Below are 17564 nucleotides of genomic sequence, written 5' to 3'. Positions count from 1 at the left end.
CGCTGACAAGCTGACAGTGCTGAATTCTTTTATTTTACGTTTACAGATTTGACAGTTTTATTCCAAGTTTCTTTATGGTGAACACATTCACGAAGCACAGCTACCAGAAACTACAAACAGTCCAGTGTGTCAAATGTACACATGGGTTTGGAGAGGAAACATTTGATACCGGCTTCAGCTTGTTCACACCAGTACCACGACAGCGGGGGGAGAGGGGGGCTTATCTTCTGTTTATAACAATTTAAAACGGCACAATAATTCTAGTGTTAAGAACAATGGTCATGTATAATGTCTACGTCATATCATACAACCGACTGTCCTGAACGCAAAACTGGAGGCCGATGCTGTGGCGTCGTGTCTGGTTCTGGTGCCCCACGGGGAGTTTTTATTTTTAGGGGGGGACGGGGGGAAATCGCCGCCACGGCCTCTTCTGCTCAACAAAAACCAGCAGGTGAATCAGTGTTTTCTCCTCTGGAGCTGGGCCAGCCCTCCCACTCATCTCAACACAGTCCACGGAGTCTGAGCACCACCTGTAACCTGCGGCTTTACTTCATTTAGAATGTTAAAAATAACAAAAAAAACAAAACAGGCAATATGCAAGAGGAAGAGTTGAGGCCACCGTTGTTTAAGAGCGTGCCGGAAAGCACCAGAAATCATAGGATAAATGTGGAGTCTCTCTTTTTCTACCCATGTGTTATCCATCAGCCTTCATCTGCAGTGCTTAAAAAAAGAAAAAGTGCATTCTGGGTGGGAGATTTAACTAGTGCAACCCATCTATGACATCACCTGTTGATAAGGATACATTATCGAAAGAAAACAACATTTAAATGATTCATAAATCACTTTACAGACGGAGAAAAACAGCAATGCCACAATGTTGAAGATGTGAGTCATTCAGATCGCTAGCAAGTCAGATAAGGCTTTGTCTACAATGTGCAGTTAAAATCATGATAGACTTGATGAACATTCATGTTAGACCGACTCCTTCGCTGGCGTCCACGACTCTCTCTCTCGGCCAGAAGTTACACCCGATACAGACGTGGTCCCGCACTAAACGCCTTCAAACACACCGGCTTTGATTTTCTTAAATATATGACTTCCGTTAAATGAGAGCTTGGCATTTCATAACATACTTTGGTATGATTAGTGTTTTTTTCCTCGTTATGCTCTGGGTTATTGACATTTCTCTGTCTCATGTTAATGGAAAATACTCTGTGTTCTTTTATTAGTTCTTACTTAAGACTACATTTTCAAATAAATAAAACAAATTCCAGTTTTGACAAGCATACATAGAATATATTCATTCAAATGAAAATACAATGTAATAATAAGGTTAAAGTTAAGGTCTCGTGTTGGCTGTAAATACGAGAATATAACAGAATATAAAAGGAGAAAAAAACCAACACGCTAAACAGGAAGCAGCACGGAGGATGTCGATGAAAACACGAGTCTTTGGCACAACAAGGGCAGATTACCAGTAACTCGTTAAGCAACTCTAATGATGTATCTAAATGGTGATGTGCAGATTTGTTTCCCCGGTAACAGCAATGCATGCTGGATGATTGTGAAGCCCAGCTGCTGCAGAAAAGACAAAAACCAGCTCGTAATCTTTTAACCGAGAAGTGAACGGGCAAGAAAGAGCAAAAAACCTCTAACATGATCTGTTGGTGTTTGGTAATAAAAGCCCATGTTGCACCACGACGAGACGGGAAATCTTAGGGAGGAGGATCTTCAGAGATGTGCCATCGTTGCCATGGAAACGCAGCAAAGAAAAGCAGCATCAAGCTGCAGCAATTTCAGATAATCTCTACGAAACCAACTTCGGAAATATCGTTCCTTTTTCCACTCTGTACTGTCATACATGGCTTTACAATATACATGACCTTAAAAAAATACTGAAATAAATATGTACATAATGATAATGGCGAAACATCTTGAAGGCTCTGACCAGAGGAAAAAAAAAAAAAAAAAAACAAGTAAGCAGAGAGTAAAGTTGTGCACACAGATGTGTGTTTTCACTGCAGCGTCGGTGGATGAGTGAACATGAGTGAACACGCTTCCTCTCAGCTCTGGTCACGGCTGTAAACGTTAAAAACCTCGCCCGCGTTTCCTCGTACCGTCCACACCGTCCTCGCTTAAACCTGCACCGCACGTCTTCTGCCAAAAACACTAAAACGCGACGAGGGGCAAACGCCTCAAAGTTTACGTGACTAGCCAAATAATCACCTCTGCTGGAACTTTTAAACTTAAACTATGTGATATTATTTACCTTAAAATGGACATAAATAACCTACAGTGCAACTAAAGCTTTACAAAGCGCTTCACCCTGGAACTAGTGGTGGTCCCATCCTTCACTCTGCAACCAGAAAGCCACGAATCATAAAAAAGGGAGGGGTGGGAAGTAACGTGAGCAAGTGCAATAAATAAAATACAGGATATATATTATTTGCATTTATAAAGATTTATTTATGTATAAATAATAAAAGTGGAGACAGGGAGTTCTGACTTGGAGAGTAAAATGGACAGGCTGCAGCTTGGACACGTGCTGGAGAGACACCGCTCGCTGTTTCTCACTCTGCCGTCTTTGCACCGGGACCAGGAATTCACCCAACACCCAGACGGACTACGGTACGTCGGGATTAATCGCTCCTTCTTGTGAGGTCTCTGTGCCGCCTTTAGGGCCCGTTGTCGTAAATCAGCATGCGCACGCTTACTGGAGAACCAGACAAAAACAACAGCTACCTTAACCACTACTGGAGATGCAGAGACGGATCGGGGTGGGGGGGGGACTACGGTCGAGGACGCGAGTTCATACCCGGGTGCTGATGAGAGTGACGGCTGGAGCAGGATCTGGATCCTGTGGCTTCTCTAAGAGGCAGAGCGATAATACAAGCGGTGATGGAGGCCGGCGCCTACGAGGCCCGACTTCACCAGCGGCAGCAGGTGCGAGTGCTGAGTGTGTGTCTGTGCGGCTTCTGAACGAGCGTGTGTGTTCATCTTTGAGGTCGGGGTTCTGTACAGACGTGTAGTTTTAGCATCCGAGCTGTGAGTGTGGGCATGTCGGTGTTTACTGAGGACCAAGTCGTTTAAACTGTGTTCGGCTAAATCGGATTTAAGAGTGTTTGCGTTTGTTCCTATCTTGGACCGGTGGGCGTCGAGTGACATGCAATTCCAGCTGCGGCCCCTGCAGGGCCCGGGACCGGTCCTGCGGGATTAGACGCGGGTCAGGAAGCCCAGGTTGAGCGAGCTGGGGATCTGGATGGTTTCCAGGGCGAGGGAGGACGGGTTAAACGGGAACGTGACGGGATATATCATCTTTGTGTCCATCAGCAGCTGCGGACTCTCGCATCGGTCTCGCAAGCGGGTCTGAAAGGAGAGAGGAAGAAGTTTAAAGGTGTAGTTTGAGTTCTGGATGGAAGATGAAAACATTCACAGTCAGAAATGGTGTCAGAAACAAGAGCCACAAGCGCCACTGGGGTATCAAAGGTGTCGTCCATCAGTCCTTCAGTCCTTCAGTCCTTCAGGTCAAATTCTTTCTACAATTTGGAAACTTTCTGCAAGATCTTTTGTTTTTCATTTTGAATATACAGTAATCCCTGGTTTTTCGTGGGGGTTACTTTCCAAAAAGAACCTGTGATAGGTGAAATCTACAGAAGAGAATTAGGGCCAGGCAGGAGAAAAATAAAAATGGTGAAGTACTATTTCGACTTTATTCACAAAATTTCAACATTAATCTCGAAATTTCGCCTTTTTTCTCGAAACAGCATAATGAAAAAAAAATCTTCCTCTAAGATATTATTTTTATTTTTCTCCTGCCTGGCCCTAATACTCTTCCGTAGAAATCCGCCAAGTAGCAACCTTTTTTTTTTTTACAATTACAATTTACAAAGCTTCAAATTGCGGAGATCAGCCCCGCCCCACCACGACCCGATTAATTGGATTTGAACGGGAGAAAAATGAAAAATATACAAAAAGTACAGTAGGACAAATTATGACTGGCGCGTATTTCACTGCTCTTCTGAGCCGCTGCATCCCGACTCGATCTGTAGCGTCTTTTTCTCTTAAAGCCGCGGTGAAGGTGTGTTTTTTTGGAGAGAAGAACATAGTTATGGGTCGTTGTTGTCGCTCTTTTTTCTTCTGGGCAAAAAGATTGTTATAAACCGACATGACACCATCGATTATATTTGAGACTGTAATGAACAATTCATCAAAGTGTCCCGTTCTTGAGCTGCTGCTGAAGCTCATTGGCCGTTCTCAGCTTGTTGCTAAGCGACCAACGTTATTGACACAGGAAATGAAGAAGCGGGAGACGATTTAGCCAATCAGAACGCAGAACACGATGCACGATGCAAATCTGTGAAGCAGCGAGACGTGAAAGGTGAAGCGCGTTATAGCGAGGGATTACTGTATATAAGTTCATTACCTGTATGGTTCGTATGAAAGCGACCGATACCCTCTCCTCAAACTCGTTGACGGGGGTGTAGAGGTTCAGAACCTTTACAATCTGAAAGAGACAACAGAAAAAGGTTATAAAAGACATAAACTAATAGTTGGCCTGTGGATGCTGAGTGTTTTTGCAGAGCGTACCTGAGCAGTGGTCAGGGCTAGACACATGGAGCAGATCGCCTCTGCGTCCTCGTCCGTCTTCTTCTTCACCTGCAGCAGCTGAGCCGCCTGAATCAGCGGCTCCAGCGTCTCTTTAGCTCCGCAAACCATCAGACCTTTGTCCCGGAGCCATTCCTCCAGCTGGCTCACGTTGTACCTGCAATTTTAAAGTTCATCAAGCAGCACAGTTTCCCTCTGACACACGTGCTGGTGTTAAATTATAATGTGGAATATTAAAACACGTCTAGTATAGGAATGGGCGATATTTTACCGTTCACGATAAACCGTCAAAAAAATTCCTCACGATAAGAATTTGTCATCTCGCGGTAAAAATGATAAATTCCCGTTGATGACGTTTTTCTGTAAAGCTGATTTATGGTTCTGTGTTAAATCCATGCACAACGTACGTGAAGGAAGGAAGGAAGGAAGGAAGGAAGGAAGGAAGGAAGGAAGGAAGGAAGGAAGGAAGGAAGGAAGGAAGGAAGGAAGGAAGGAAGGAAGGAAGGAAGGAAGGAAGGAAGGGAAGGAAGAATGGAAGGATGGAAGAATGGAAAAAGGAAGGAAGGAAGGAATTGAGCCAGAAAGAAAGAGAGAAAGAAAGAAAGAAAGAAAGAAAGAAAGAAAGAGTGAAAGAAAGAAAGAAAGAGACCGAAAGAAAGAAAGAGAGCGAGAAAGAAAGAAAGAAAGAGTGAAAGAAAGAAAGAGAGCAAGAAAGAAAGAGAGAAAGAGAGCGAGAAAGAGAGCGAGCGAGAAAGAAAGACAGAAAGAAAGAAAGAAAGAAAGAGAGCAAGAAAGAGAGCAAGAAAGAGAGCAAGAAAGAAAGAAAGAAAGAAAGACAGAAAGAAAGAAAGAGAGCAAGAAAGAGAGCAAGAAAGAAAGAAAGAAAGAAAGAAAGAAAGAAAGAGAGCGAGCGAGAAAGAGAGCATGAAAGAAAGAAAGAGAGCGAAAGAAAGAAAGAAAGAAAGAAAGAAAGAAAAATTCCCATTGATGACATGTTTGTGTAACAAACATGGAGGATCTGAGTCATTCCAGTTTTACAGGTGTAACTCATTTAATTGGTTTTTATTAATTAAATTTAATCGGTGTAGTTTAGTAGTATTCAGTATCTTTTACAGCAGTGATTTGGCTCCAAAGACTGAATGTGGTGATAGATTTATAGTTGAAAAGGTGGAGTTGAATTGGTATTTTTTTTTATCGGGATAAATGCCAGAAATGATCGTGATACATTTTTTTGTCCATACCGCCCATCCCTAGTCTAGTATCACTGTCTGCATTTGCTGAGTCATGTGATGTAAATGAATGATGTACTATTGATGTCTGCAGCATAGAGGTCATTAGTTATTTGTTCATCTGTAATTATTCTCCAATATGCTGATGTCACATTGTGCTTCTGGACAGCCGTCTGATTTGGTTGTGGCGGTGACGTCTCCTACCTGATCTGCATGCCTTTGCTCCAGGAGCACATGTCCTTGCGCAGCAGCAGGTTGTTGAGGGTGACGGCACCGATGATGTAGAACTCCTGCTTCACCACCTGCTTGATGAGCTCGGGGTCGGTGCCGTGCTGACACATGGTGGAGTGGAAGGCGCTGAGCTGCCGCAGGATGGTGTCCAGGGTGTACGTGCCCTCGTCGGCGATGCTGGACGTGCGCTTACGGAGGCCCGTGGGCTTCACTCCCGACACGCCCTGGATGGTTTCATGCTCCAACATGCCAGATACTGCAGGGAAGACACACACACACACACACACTTAGGCCCTGTCCCAATACTCCCACTACCCCTACTTTTCATCCCTTCCCCTAAATTTTGCGCGCTCCTGTGAGGGTAGTGGTGTCCCAATTCCTCTTTTCACCTAGGGGGAGTGAAGAAAACTAGTGTAGTGGCTATGAATCTGTCCCTACGGATCGAGGGATTTCCGATGCTCACTAGTTGAACTAGGGCCAGAAAAATTTCCCAGAATGCTTTTCGTCGTCATTTGCGGACTGAATCAAAAAAGAAAAAACACATGGCGAACATTTCTTATTTTTTTGTGAATAAAATCTATATTTTGAGTTAGTTTCTGCATAAAAATGCATTTTGATTACATTTCTAGCGAGAAATATATATTTTACTTTCATAATATTCACTCAGTGAATGTACATAATCACTCGTTTGCCCGTTGTTGCGAAGATCACGCCAAAATAAAGGCTGATTTATGGTTCCGCGTTACAGCAACGCAGAGCCTACAGCGTAGGTTACGTACCCTACGCCGTAGGCTCTGCGTCGATTTAACGCGGAACCATAAATCAGCTCCGGAGCCGGCAGGCAGAAATCTTGAAATTTTCGGAGCAGATTTCTTAACATGCGTAGCTACAACTGTTAGATTTCATCTATTAAACCAACATTTATCTTCCTAAATGATTTATTTCAGCCAGCGGTAATTCTCAACAGAGCTGCAGGTTTCTCCCCCGGGACGACGGCGCAGGTTGAGCCGGCGATCACGTCTGTACTCCGGCTGCTGCTCCGAGCCGGCGGCTCTTATCATCTCCGAAAACATCAGATCAAATTTCTTAACAGGCGTTATTTGGATAAACTGAGCACAGGTTGGGGATCTTAACGGTTACTTTTACGCCTGAAAAAACATTCAAACTTAATAAAGTGGCATATTAACAGCGCTACAGCTGAAATTAAAACAGCTTTTGGCTCTCAGCTTCCTGATTAGTGGTGGTGCTGAAAGTAGGGGTAGGGGGAGTATTGGGACAGGCCCCTGGGAAGATTTCAAGTGCCCTAAAATCTGTCCCTTCTTTTTTAGGGCTGGTGGAAGAAAGTAGGGCGTGTATTGGGATTGGGCCTTAGCCACTCTTTCACGATAATGTCTGGATGTAATAAAAAAAAAAACAGAAAAAACCCTATTGCAAGATTAAAATGCATTTATATATATATATATATACATATATATATACATATACATATACATATACATACATATACATATATATATATATATATATATATATATATATATATATATATATATGTGGCTTTTAGGTTATGCGAAACTTGGTATTAACCATTATTATGTATACGCACACACACAAAAAAACGCAATGTCGTCTGTACGCCATAAATAACTAAATAGGTCAGTAACACACCGATCATGGGCTGCAGGAGGTTCTCCATGCACTTGATGAGCTGCTGGTAGATCTGGATGGCCAGGTCGCTGATCACCTGTCGGTATTCTGCCAGGTCAAAGTTGTTCAGGGAGTGTTCGTTCTGCCTCGATGTGTTGTGCTTCATGAAGGCCTGAAACGTGTTAACGCATAACAAATCAAATAATCTGCTCACATGAGCTCAATAACACTTTATTTATTCTTTAGAGTTGATTTCAGCGGCAGAGAGCTACTTTATAACAGTCTCGTGGGGAGTGTCCACTCACCAGGATCTTTGCTTATTTCTCAGGACAAAACCTTTGCAGCTGCTTCAAGCTGGATGAGTTTTCCACAACTCTTTGTGTCGTACCACAAATTCTCACCCAGACTGGATCTGGGCCGTAATTAGCTTACCATATTTTCTGCACTAAAAGGCGCACTTAAAATCGTTTCATTTTCTCAGAGACCGGCAGTAAACCTTCTAATCAAGCGAGCCTCGTGTATGAATTTTGTTGTGCTTACTGACCTCGAACCAATTGTATGTGGTACGCTCAGAAATGCGCTCAAAAATGTGTCAAAATGTTTTAGTGCTACTTTGGTAGTGACGAATTCGCTCCACTTGATTGATTGTCGGACCGTTCAGCTGAAACATTAAAGTCGGTCCATGGTTGGATACGGGTTGCCTTGACAACGTTAGATAACTTATTACGTAGCGCTGGCAAGCAACCATCATCAAACAACATCTGGTCAATGTTACTTTACTATATTAGACGTCAAGCCAACGTAAGGTTTTTGGAGTAAACCCAATTTTCAAATCTATATCATCATCCAATTATAAGCAAATGTTGGAATGCAACGTTGTTCCAACCTCAAACTAACTTCAAGTGTCCGCTTGATAGAGAACAGGACTTAGTATGACGCTTACCTCTTCCACTTATTATTTCTGGGTTCATGGAAGACGAATGATTTAAATGAGTGTATTTTTCTGTTTTAGTTACAACTGAACAATATTCTGAGTTATTGTAAATGAGTTGACTTTACAGGACTGTCTCAGAAAATTAGAATATTATGATAAAGTCCTTTATTTTCTGTAATGCAATTAAAAAAAACAAAAATGTCATACATTCTGGATTCATTACAAATCAACTGAAATATTGTAAGCCTTTTATTATTTTAATATTTCTGATTATGGTTTACAGTTTAAGATTAAGATTCCCAGAATATTCTATTTTTTTGAGATAGGATATTTGAGTTTTCTTAAGCTGTAAGCCATGATCAGCAATATTAAAATAATAAAAGGCTTGCAATATTTCAGTTGATTTGTAATGAATCCAGAATGTATGACATTTTTGCATTACAGAAAATAAAGGACTTTAACACAATATTCTAATTTTCTGAGACAGTCCTGTATATGTTTTATCATGCTTATATCAGTTTATTGATGTTGTGCCTTATAATGTGGTGCGTCTAACGGTCCGCAAAATACGGTCTTTAAAGCCATTTAAATGTGTCCTATTGAACCACTACAGTTTTATATTTTAGCACCATCCATCACTTCTGACTAGTTTGCTGGACTTTTGTCCTCCCAGCACGATGCTGCCACCACCGTGCATCGCTGTCAGGACACTTTTCATTACTGCTTTCATGACCGTTTTGCTCGGTGTTAGGAAACGGTGAGTTTGTGTTCCGGCGTGACGGCGTCACCTCGTCTCCGCTGTATTGTTTCAGACAGTGCAAGAAGCGGCAGGTGTTGGACAGCCAGAAGGAGACGGTCTCAAAGTCGTCGCCTCGTTTCTGAGAGACAAGAAGGAAGAATACCACGTCAGTTCAAAACATGCGGTTACTTAAAAAAAATAAAAAAAGCAGCAGCATCATAGAAACTTTTAGCCAAACAAAAACATTTCTCAGCAGCAGTTTCGAGTCAGGTTACGCTTTTCTCTCTCTCACAGGATTTCATGTCTGGATAACTGGGATACGATTACATAACTTCTTCTGAGTCTAATACAGTTTTCAACATGTTAAAGGTACATAACACTTTTTTAATTTCATGTCTTTAATGTCTTTAAAATATGTTTTTAACTTTGTGTTTTTGTCGTTCTTGCTTGTTTAAGCTGTATTATCAGTTTGGTATGAAGTCTTCAGATGCCCCTGTTTACTTAATCAATGCTCTGCAGAGTTTTGTCCAAAAGATTTGAAGACATTTGATCGTTTGTCGTAAACTCTGACAGAGGTGGTTTTACCTCAGAAGTAACTGTGTTGGACGTGCACAACGTGTCCACCAAAACTTGGCAGGAATTTAAGATAAGATGGTTTGCAGAGTTCGGTGCCGACCTACTCATCATTTTGACATTGACATCAGTGTGGAAATCTTTAGATTTGATGTAAAATTTGCAGTGGCTATAAACACAAAACTGGGCCATCAACTTGCTTATGATTATATATATATATATATATATATATATATATATATATATATATATATATATATATATATATATATATATAGTGTTTCCCCTAGAATTTCTTTCAGGCCCGGTGGTACCACCGAAAAAACCCTAAACAGACGAGGCGCGTGGGACGGCATATTGGACAGGTGACAGGCAAAGGCATTACAACGTTTTACATTAAAAATCATTGTAGGCCTATATTGCTGTATTATATCACTTCAATGAAATCATTAGGCTTAATCTAACCTTTAACCAAAGTTGTATGGGCCTGAAAGGCTGCAGTGTGGTGGTCTGACCCATATGAGCATTGAGCACATCTTTTCTATATATTTCAGAGGGATCTCTAGGAAAACCCTCTGGGATGGTCCTCTTTTAACGGCTGCTTGTGCTGACGGCATAAGCCACAAAACATCCCTGTTCACAATTGAGATTATATCAGTTATAAATAATTTAAACAGTGTAGAAGATTTTTTTTTCACATTTTGTTATTACAGAGTTACATGCATTTGACAATGCTTGGGGAAAAAATTAACCTTTAGTGGTTCTAGTGGAAAGACAATCTATTGTCTGTGTTATTTTCATCATTATTGCTTACCAAAAAAAGAAGCTCAATCAGAACAAAAATGTAAGCTAAACAACAAATTGTGTGGTACAACCAAGGGCTGTATTTATGGTTATTAAGCCATTCAGGATCCCAGCCAGATGTTCAGCGCTGCGCAGACACGCTCCTAAACGTAAATGATCATTGATTTATGAATGAATGGATACGTTGCTAATTTTTTGGCATATTCCATTTTTTTTTTTAGGCCTGCCGGGGGGTCTCGTTGGCCTGGCGGCCCCCCCAGGCCTATACAATGGTAGGGGAAACACTGTATATATATATATGATATATTTAGTCAGATTCAGAAGTCTGCATAACTCCCTGTTTTACTAATTTCTACTAATTTCAGCACATATTCAAGCATTTATGTATATCATATATCACGTAAACATACTGTACCTTCAAGATCTTCTTGATGCTGTTGATGGTCGATGTGAGCAAAGTGCGGACCTTCTGGTCATCGTTGACGTAGTCTGCGTGTCTCAGACACATGAAGAGGATATAAGCCGGCAGACCTGGGATCAGGTTGACGGCTACACCACGAGGCTTCAGTTCTGCAGAGACAGAGAGGTTGGAAGTGGTCAAAATAATTCAATGACTGTTCTGACTGTGAATAAACTTAATTGCCAGATGAGCAAATTTCTCAGTCTACATAAAACAAATGTTTGAGGAGCAGGCTTGTCATGAGGAGAACCTAAAAACTTCCCCTTTGCTTGCTGGGAATCGTCATTTCTTACCCAGGATGAGATTCTTGACCAGTTTCATTTCATCCTCTTTCTTGTACTCGAGCATTCCCTGGAAGTCTTTCTCCCTGCGAGGGATGTTGACGGGGTGAATGGGCTCCTCCACCAGCTGCCCTGGAGATGTCTGGCCCTCGGTTTGGCCCGCTGGGAAACACATGTCAAATGATCAGGTAAGAACCTTGAGCACCAAACAGCTACCATTTCTAGTTTCAAGCTCCAGGAGAAAGATGGATGACCTGTACCTCCCATCTCTCCAATCCTCTTGGAATAAACCTTCAGCTGCTTCTTGAGCTTGCGGATGGTTCGGTCCTGCTTTTCCAGCTGCTCCATCAGATCCTTAAACAGACGGAGAGATGTACTGATGAGCGAGAGAGCAGACAAAGCTGAACCTTGTGACACCGTCGCCCTCTAGTGGTTAAAGAGAGCACATACAGGCAGACCAGAGGACGAAGAACACACATTTACAATTAACAAGATTTCCAAAAGACTCAGTATTGAAAAGATTGCAGAGGGAACAGCTGAAACATGTTTCTTTTAATCCATTCAGCTTAGAAAGGCAGGATTTGTATGGAGCCAAATCAAGGCCAAAAGTTTTGCTAATTTGAAAATAAAATTTGAACCTGAAAATTCTTTTTTACAGTTTCAATTTTTTTTCCAGTATCAGATCTTTTTTTCAGTTTCAGAACTTTTTATTTCAGTTTCAAATCTTTTTTTTTTTCAGTTTCACATCTTTTTTTTTTTCAGTTTCACATCTTTTTTTTTCAGTTTCACATCTTTTTTTTCAGTTTCACATCTTTTTTTTTCAGTTTCACATCTTTTTTTTCAGTTTCAGATCTCTTTTTTCAGTTTCAGATCTTTTTTTTCAGTTTCAAATTTTGTGAAACTGAAAAAAAGATGTGAAACTCAAAAAAAAGATCTGAAACTGAAAAACAGATTTGAAACTGAAATAAAAAGTTCTGAAACAAAAAAAAAAAATTGAAACTGTAAAAAATAATTTTCAGGTTCAAATTTTATTTTCAAATTAGCAAAACTTTTGGCCTTGATTTGGCTCCATAGATTTGGAAACCAAACCCAGACATTAGTGCTGTGGTGCTGCGACTGCAGGACTTGCTGGCTGTTAGAAAAGAGAAAAGGTGCAGAGCCGCTTTGCTGTGAGTTAGAGCTCGTGTAGAGTTAGAAAAACACCCAGGGCGACTTCACTCATAACCGCAGACCTCAGTTAGTTCTCACACTCATGCAAACGCGCGCACAGTCAAGCTGGGCCCACACACGCCGTCTCTACGTACAACCATTCGCCGTAAAATGATGACTCGAGCCTCTCGGGATGCTGTGGGGTCGTCGGCCATGAGTTCCTGTCAGGTGACACCGTCCACACACAGTGAGCACGTGGACCGTTCTGGTTTTTGTATTTGCAGCCCAGATGGGAATCGAACCACAAACCCGAGCAGCTTCAGAAAACAGGTACATGCTTGGCTAATGTGTTGGTGTGGGGTCTGGATCAGTCAGGAATGAATGAGACTTTTAAGTGACTTCCAGCCGTGTTGATGACTTAAAGGAGTGTTAAAGTCTGCTGATGACTGTTTGAGGCCGTTTCAAAGACGTATGTGGCTTCATTTATTTTTCTTACATTCAGATCACTAAAAATGGTTTGTGACAGGACTGTCTCAGAAAATTAGAATATTGTGATAAAGTTCTTTATTTTCTGTAATGCAATTAAAAAAAACAAAAATGTCATACATTCTGGATTCATTACAAATCAACTGAAATATTGGCTTACAGTTTAAGATAGAGTTTAAGATTAAGATTCCCAGAATATTCAATTTTTTTTAGATAGGATATTTTAGTTTTCTTAAGCTGTAAGCCATGATCAGCAATATTAAAATAATAAAAGGCTTGCAATATTTCAGTTGATTTGTAATGAATCCAGAATGTATGACATTTTTGTTTTTTTTAATTGCATTACAGAAAATCACAATATTCTAATTTTCTGAGACCGTCCTGTATACTCTTAAGACTCCAATGCTGCTGAATCAATGCTCTCCTTAGGAAAGCAAAGTTTCCTGATAGCAAGTGCTACCTAAATGTCAATCCTTTTGTTGGTTATTGAATTTTCATTTGATTTAAAAGCTGAATGTGGACAATGCTGAGGATTTAATACTCAGCTGTTACTGTGTTAAATATTAATGATAAACCCTAATTTACTGGAAATCCTTCCTGTCTGCAGCTAAAACCATTTATAGTGACCCTGCAGAACCTTAAATAATGACGTTTACTGAAACATATCATTTATATATGTGAATTAATGAAGTATTGTTGAACTGAATTAAATGTGATATGAAGAAAGTCCAACTTTGATTCATTCATTCATTCATTTCTTTCATTTCCTTAAAATACTCCAAATTATTTGAATAAAGGCAGAAGTGGCTCAAAAAACAAACATATGGTGATAACTTTCAAGAACAAAGAGAAAAACCTTTCATTTTATGATCTCGTTCCTCCTAATTTCACCGGCTTTGTAAAAATGTGGTAAATCTCCATTTTGAAACCCACTTTCTTCAATTTCCCATAACACCCCAAATGTTTTGGCTCTTTTTTTAGTAACTCAGCTCCAAATACGACTCTTTTACATCTAAAAGGGTTGTGACTGTCACGGTACAGTTGGGATCTGTGACCGGCACATTAAACAGTCGTTGAATCTCGTTTCCCTTCAGGCTGCGTGTATCTGCGTGTGAGTGTGTGTGTAGCGGTGTACCAGGTTCTCGTTGGTGAGCCGGGTGATCTCGTGCTGCAGACTGGCTTCGATTCGGGCCTCCGGAGGCAGCTGCAGGTTCTGGGCCAGCAGCTGCTGCTGCCGGTTGTTTTCCTCCTTCACGTTCTGCAGCTCACCGCGCAAAGACTCCACTTCGTTATCGTACGTCCTCCGCTGAGACTGTAGCTGGTGCTCCAGGAGCCTGAGCGGGAGAGACGGAAAAACATTCGCATTATGAAAACGAGAGGCAGGAATGCGGAGAGAATCCCAGTATGTAGAGGAGGGAAGAGAGCAGTGATGCAGGACAGAAACAGCATGCTTTGCAGACGCCACCAGAGTCCAGCCTCTCTCAACAACACGCATCGTTTTTTTGGGTTGTTATGCTCCTTTAAGTTATTTATTTAAAAGATAAGATGCCAAATCCACCACCAGAGGTCAGTGATAGAACAGGCAGAGCTGAAAGGTTCTGTTTCCAGTCAGGAAACACTTAGCCAACATGCACCACTACTTTATATTTCACACCTAAACAACAGAAGAGGCAGCATTCATTGTTTAAAGAGCCCATATATTCTAACATTTTAGAATATATGGTTCATCCTTGACGTTTAGAAGCTTTTGCGTGTATTTTCTATCCCAAGAAACACATTAACGAAGCTAATTTAAATACAATATTGGTACATCTGATCTTACAGCTTGTACTAATGTTATTTCCGATCTTACCGACTCCTCATCAATGAAACAAAGGGGAAATTACTAGCGTTGTGTCTACGGTGCAGAATGTACGGTGGCTGACAAGGGCCAAACGCACTGCAACGGCCTAATGCGTCTCAGTTAAGGAAAACGGCTTCAAGTACAGAAACGATTCAAATTCACAAACTCAAAACGAGGTACAAAAAGAGGAACGTGGTGCAAATGAAAAAACGTGCTGCAAAAAACAAAGACAAATGCAGCATCATCAAACGCTGCTGCAAAGAGAAACGATGCAAAGCACAAAATCCTCTGCATTACTCCTCCCTACCTCTCCTCTATTCTGCACCTCTCACAACCTGCATGACTCTAAGGTCCAGTGCCTTCATCAATCTCTCCATCCCCAAAGTCCGCACCACCTTTGGGCGCAATGCCTTCCGGTTCGCTGCAGCCTCTGATTGGAACACCCTACAAAAAACCCTTAAACTTTCTGTTCTCACTTCCATCTCCACCTTCAAACTACATCTTTTATTAAGTACAACCGACTCCTGCACTTGCCTTTAGTCCTCCTTCATGCATACTGACTGTTTTACTTGATTATTTGTTTTATCTTTTGTATTGTGTTTTAATGTCTTTTTGTGTATTTATATAACTTTGTTTTTTCATCTTAGCTCCCTCCCCTTACCCCCCTAGGCTGCACTTGTAAATAAGAAATTTGTTCTTAATTTGCTTGCCTGGTTAAATAAAGGTTAAATTAAAAAAAAAAAAAAAAAACGATATAAAACAAGAAACCATCTTAAAAGAAAAACGCTTCATAACCAGTTACCAAACCTGCAGGGGGCGCTCTCGACGTAACAGAAACCGAACAGAACTGACTGAACCACAGTGTTTACGTCCATGGTTTAAACATACAGCGGGAACGGTAATGTGATTTTTATCTGACCATATTTATATACGATGTTTATATCACTGTACAACGCTGTACATTACGAGACGTTTCTTTATTATATTTTAACGTTACACCAGACGATACAAGGCTGCATACATCCCGTGTGTCTGTCCATTGAGCTGTTACGCCGAGAGCGCCCCCTGCAGGTTTGGTAACCGGTTATGAAGCGTTTTTCTTTTGAAGAGGGATTCTTGCTTTATATCATTTTGTGCTTTGCATCGTTTCTCTATTTGCAGCGCGTTTGATGATGCTGCATTTGTCTTTGTTTTTTCAGCACGTTTTTTCATTTGCACCACGTTCCTCTTTTTGTACCTCGTTTTGAGTTTGTGAATTTGAATTAAATCGTTCCCAGAAGTCTCAAACTCCACAGGGAATGATGCAACTATTACATTAACGACTTTCTGTTATTTTAAAAGGAAAAAAAGTTTTAGAGAAAACCTGAGGTGCTGAAAACAAGTCTGAGTCCCAGTGTCTGCTGTGTTTCACCTAACATCACAAGCAGAGCAGCACAGCATAAGAACACGAAAAACTGCGAAAATCATTTACAGGAGTTTCTCTGGTACAAACCGAGTTACAGAAAACTACAGACTCTGACTGACTGTCACTATAAAGGTTAGTAGGAACATTAATAAACCAAGGAAAAGAGGCTCTCTGAAAGGCTGATAGTGTGTTAAAGATCAGACGTGAGGTGGAAAACCAGAAACCAGCAGCTTAAATCCCCTCCCGTGAAAAGCCAATTATATCATGCTCTGAAATCACCATGTGTTTGAAACATGGTTTAAACACCTGATGGTCTCCTTTAAGCCCTGATTAACCAGCCACAGCTCCCCGTCCTCATTCAGCGCACGCAAGTCTGGAGCGGCGGATCTGACCGACACACAACACAAAGGGACACGAACAACACGGTGACACAAGGAAAATGAGGGATGGTTTGTGGCTGAGATGCGTACAGGATAACTAAAGTTTTCTTTATCTCAGGTGTCGACATGTATGCAAAGAAAACTAACAAAAAAAACCTGAAAATATAAAAAATGTGGCTATATTTAGTGTGTTACACACTAGTGTGAAAATGCTTCCATTCAATACCTGGTTGAATTCCTGTCATGACCGACTAAAGTCAGTTACGTCTAACGACTGATTAACTGTGCCACAGTTGTATTATAAAGGTCTGCGTGTGTATCTGCAGAGCTGTGCGTTTACATCAGATAATATATTTTATACTGATAATGCATCAAAGGTGGAAGTTGTGTGCAACAAGCAAACAGAGAAACAAAAGGAGAAATGCAGTGATGTGTTTGATGACTTTCAGGGAAGCTTTAATGAGCTACAATGTCGAGCACATTTCTGCCTTCCTAATCTTAAAATAGTGAAATATCTTGTGTTTCATTACCTTTGGCATCTAATAGACATAACTTACGTTTGCATAGATGTAACCACAGGTGGTAGTAACGAGTTACACTTACTTGAGTGAATTTTGGGAAATTTTGTACTTTTAGGAGTAGTTTTGAACCACTATACTTTACTTTAACTTGAGTAGATTTGTGAAGAAGAAACTGTTACTCTTGCTCCGCTACATTAGGCTACGTTTAGCTGTTACTTTTCTTTTATCCCCTTCGTGTACGCGTCAATCTCATGACATCACTGAGTGATTCTTTGGG

General features: G+C 41.0%; 1 protein-coding gene across 3 annotated transcripts in view; it reads right to left on the bottom strand.

Moving 5' to 3' along the window:
* Positions 1-20: 20 nt before the first annotated feature.
* Positions 21-17564, bottom strand: part of myo5aa (myosin VAa) — a 91966-nt gene continuing 74422 nt past the window's right edge. For 2 of the 3 annotated variants that reach the window (XM_061746389.1, XM_061746378.1), the window contains exons 30-40: positions 14274-14472; positions 12808-12873; positions 11764-11857; positions 11516-11665; positions 11178-11332; positions 9435-9524; positions 7734-7884; positions 6039-6321; positions 4588-4762; positions 4424-4504; positions 21-3366 (exon numbers count right to left, since the gene is read on the bottom strand). In XM_061746389.1, the coding sequence (XP_061602373.1) occupies positions 3214-3366; positions 4424-4504; positions 4588-4762; positions 6039-6321; positions 7734-7884; positions 9435-9524; positions 11178-11332; positions 11516-11665; positions 11764-11857; positions 12808-12873; positions 14274-14472 (1597 nt within the window). In that variant the 3' untranslated portion in view covers positions 21-3213. The remainder of the gene's footprint in view (positions 3367-4423; positions 4505-4587; positions 4763-6038; positions 6322-7733; positions 7885-9434; positions 9525-11177; positions 11333-11515; positions 11666-11763; positions 11858-12807; positions 12874-14273; positions 14473-17564) is intronic. The other variant, XM_061746397.1, reaches the window with a different exon arrangement.

This window comes from Cololabis saira, chromosome 2 (genome assembly GCF_033807715.1).
Source record: "Cololabis saira isolate AMF1-May2022 chromosome 2, fColSai1.1, whole genome shotgun sequence".
Taxonomy (NCBI): domain Eukaryota; kingdom Metazoa; phylum Chordata; class Actinopteri; order Beloniformes; family Belonidae; genus Cololabis; species Cololabis saira.
Note: the sequence above shows the minus strand (reverse complement) of the source record. Positions and strands in the feature narration are given on the sequence as shown.